Source organism: Vombatus ursinus, unplaced genomic scaffold (genome assembly GCF_900497805.2).
Source record: "Vombatus ursinus unplaced genomic scaffold, bare-nosed wombat genome assembly UNPS02012528.1, whole genome shotgun sequence".
Classification (NCBI taxonomy): domain Eukaryota; kingdom Metazoa; phylum Chordata; class Mammalia; order Diprotodontia; family Vombatidae; genus Vombatus; species Vombatus ursinus.
The window spans coordinates 1-3862 of NW_020952306.1; the positions used below are offsets into that span (position 1 = coordinate 1).

A 3862-nucleotide genomic window follows, 5' to 3' on the forward strand; every position below is an offset into this window, starting at 1 on the left:
TAATCACATACGGGTTCTCAGTGATCTTTGAGATAATTGCTATGCAACTGATTATCATCTGAAGAAGAAGTATTTTTAAAAAAAAGTCTTTTCATGAGTCTCAGAATAAAATACATTAAAAACTTCAAAATTGTTAGTCTAGTTCACTTTCGTAATCCAGGTGGAAAAATATTTTCTCTCTGAAAAGTCAAAGGGAAGGGAGACTAAAGAGAGTGAATAGATATATGGAGTCTCCCTGGGTATCATACAATTAATGACTATATGAGATAGAGGTTGCAATATATACTGGACCTTTGCCTTTGAAGATGTAGGACACTCTGAAAAAGTAAATTGAATCTCTTGGCATGGGCCATCACTTTGCAGCCATAGTGCATGTTTGCATGTTTATAGACACTGGTCCAACAACTAGTAAGTTACATGACTAACAAAGGGTTACTTGGAAATATATTGGATATGCTTTTTTAAGCACATGTCTTCTTAACTTCAAATTCAACATTATACCTGCTTCACAGTTCCTCTATAAGGTAATTTTATATATTCTATCCTGTATTAGTATCCCATTATAATCTTTGACTCATTAATTAGTTAAAATATTTTAAAATATATTCATAATATTTTACTGTATCACCCCTGGAGAATGTGTAGTTTCATATTCACTCTCTATTTTGTAAAATTAAAAAAATATTCATTTTCTTCTTGGAGACAGGATGCTGATATGATATGATATGATATGATATGATATGATATGATATGAAATAATAAGAGATGATATGATTTCAATTTGAGTGAATTCACCACATGGAAACTAAATTAATAAAATTACAGTGAAATAATGTAGGAAAATCCCTGCTCATTTTCTCTAAGACATCACTATCCACCAATTGCCTCATTATATATTCAGACATTCCTCAGAGAAGGATTCTTCCTTTTCTTCTCAGATTATGATCTTTGTATGGAAGAAATGATCAAGCTGAACGAAACCTCAGGGAGCCAGGTGACTGAATTCATTCTCATGGGCATCACAAACCATCCTGGGCTGCAGGGCCCTCTTTTTCTTGTGTTTTTATTCAACTATATGGCCATATCTCTTGGAAATCTGGGTATAATCATCCTAACCAGTGTTGATTCCCACCTCCAAACCCCAATGTACTTTTTTCTCAGGCATCTGGCATTTGTTGATCTTGGCTATTCCACAGCTATTGGGCCAAAAATGCTTGCTGGTTTCATCAAGGAGAAAAATATCATTTCCTATAGTGGATGTGCAATACAGCTAATTTTCTTTGTGATTTTTATCACCAGTGAACTTTTTATCCTGTCCGCCATGGCCTATGACCGTTATGTGGCTATCTGTAAGCCCCTCCGTTATATGATCATTGTCTCAGACAGAGTATGTTGGATTTTGGTGGCTATCTCATACCTCTATAGCATCACCGTATCCCTGCTGGTCACAATAAAGCTTTTTAAATCATCTTTCTGTAAATCAAATGTAATAAGACATTTCTACTGTGATGGTCTCCCTCTATTGTCCATTATATGCTCAGACACAAATGACATTGAACTAATCATTATGGTCTTTGCCACATTTAATTTTGTTTCTTCCCTCTTGGTTATCCTTATCTCCTACATGCTCATTATTCTTGCCATCCTCAGGATGAATTCTTCTGAGGTCAGGCACAAAGCCTTCTCTACCTGTGGCTCTCACCTCACAGTGGTGGTTGTATTCTATGGGACACTTCTCTTCATGTACCTGCAGCCCCAGTCTAGCCACTCCTTTGACACAGACAAGATTGCTTCTGTCTTTTACACCTTGGTCATCCCCATGCTCAATCCTTTGGTCTACTGCTTGAGGAACAAAGAGGTAAAAGGTGCCTTGAAAAGTCTCTTTAAAAAATGATATATAAGCATCCTCTTTAATGCCCAATGTATAGTGTGTTTCTGTTGTATTATTGTAAGCAAGCAAATTTGTCTTAGACAAATTAAATTCATCTTTGCCAACTTCTCCCTGATTATTCTGTCATCCTTTAGAGAAAATATATATATATATCTTAATATGCAGAGAATGATTTTTGATGGTTGTTAGGTTTTCATTTTATCGTTAAGTACCAATAAACACTAATTTAATGGACCATTTAACTGAATAGACCTATTAGAAGATTTAATACAACATATATACATAAAACAGTCTATTCCATTATATTCTACAATAGTAAACAGCCTAATGTAGAAGTTTTCTTGCTTGGGAAAATAATTTACCTAGCATTTATAAAATGTTGACATCAAGTATTGTTTTAGGCATTGGATTTAAACAGATAAAATTTGAAATATGTTTCTTGCAATCAATGAACTTACATTTTATTAAGAGAAACAATATTTGCATGAGTCCCACACTATCAGACACAGCAGCTAATCTGCTTTCAATACATCTTATTGCTAAGGACTTTATCCTTATTATGTCTTCAATTTCCTCCTCACTGACTTGCAGTCATTTCTCATAATCTTCTCTAGAAAGTGAGACAAAGTAATTCCCTAATATTTATAATGTTTCTCAAATTCCTGAAAAACATTTTCATCTCTTCCCCCACCTTAAGTCACAGATTCTTCATTCTTGTAATAGTATGGAAAAAAAATGCAGGAATAGACTGGATATCCCAAAAATCTTAGTACACATTTAAGTGTTTAAAGCTTAAAAAGAATTGTCTTTTGAGAAATTCTGTACATTTTCAGTACCTCAGTTCAAATAACAGGTCCGTTACTTGTGACATGTGATATTCTGGGCAATAAGTTTATCCTCTCAAATTGACACTCATCTATAAAATGTGGGAGTTTGATTTTGTAAATTTTAACACTATTACAGTTAAAATTTTGTGAAGCCATGAATCTATTCTCTGTGCTAGCAACAGAATGTCATCAACTGACCCTCACATGTCATGGGCTTTTATCTCTTCATTATTATTGTTTCTTCCCTCTGTTAACTCTAGAGCTTATTCATGTCCATTCTGAACTCTGTTGTCCAAAATTGAGTGCAGTGTTCCAAATGTAGTCTGATCAAGGCACAATGCAACTCTACTCTCACATTGTATACTGAGATGCCAAGTCTAAGTTAATGGAGATCATATTATCTACCTTAGTTTATATATAACACCCCCCACTCACATTGAAGTTGGAAGCCAAGAAAGACTCCAGGTTTTCTTCAAAAGATTACCCACAAATACATATCTTTCCTATGGGTCATTTGTGAAGCTTTTTGAAAACTCATCAAATATGACTTTGCATTTGTGTGTTTTGAAGTCCTTTATGTTTTTAATCTCAAGTTAATGCATATCAGGTTTAGGAACTGCTAGAGAATGTTCTTGTCTCAAATGGGGAAAGAGGCCTAGAGGCAGGACCTCCCCAGAGGTTTTATGGACTGATTAAGTAAGAAAATATATGGTTGAGAGATGTATCTGCTTTGAATTTTCTCTTGCTCTTTCTTCCAACTTCTAGCTAAGAAGAAGACATGTGGTTTTATAATAGTCAACCTGACATCCTCTTTTCTTATTTTCTTAAATGATGAAGGACTTGGGGAAGATTTTCTGATCTGGTGCTCTGGGGATGGAACTTTAAATGTTGGCCTAAATATGTTAAGGCGTAAAGAAAGAAAGCACTATGTAATTGTCTAGTGAGTTTGGTGTGAAATATGTGTAAAATAAAGTGGTGCACATAAAACCTATATCAGATAGATTACCATGTCAGGGAGGGATTGAGGAGGGGAGGAGGGACAAAATTTGTAACTGAAAACTTATTAAAATGAATTTTAGAAATTATGTTTACATGTATGTGGGAGAAAACAAAATATCATTAACAACAAAATAAAATAAAATAA

The 3862-nt window shown here is 34.3% G+C and overlaps 1 protein-coding gene across 1 annotated transcript; it reads left to right on the top strand.

The window, feature by feature from the left end:
• Nucleotides 1–952: 952 nt before the first annotated feature.
• Nucleotides 953–1894, top strand: LOC114039989 (olfactory receptor 8K1-like). The gene has a single exon (XM_027857965.1). The coding sequence runs from the start codon at nucleotides 953–955 to the stop codon at nucleotides 1892–1894; it is 942 nt and encodes a 313-aa protein (XP_027713766.1).
• The last annotated feature ends 1968 nt before the right edge of the window (nucleotides 1895–3862 follow it).

Coding starts and splice junctions, on each gene's coding strand:
- LOC114039989 (XM_027857965.1), top strand. CDS start 953: ATGGAAGAAATGATCAAGCTGAACGAAACCTCAGGGAGCCAGGTGACT.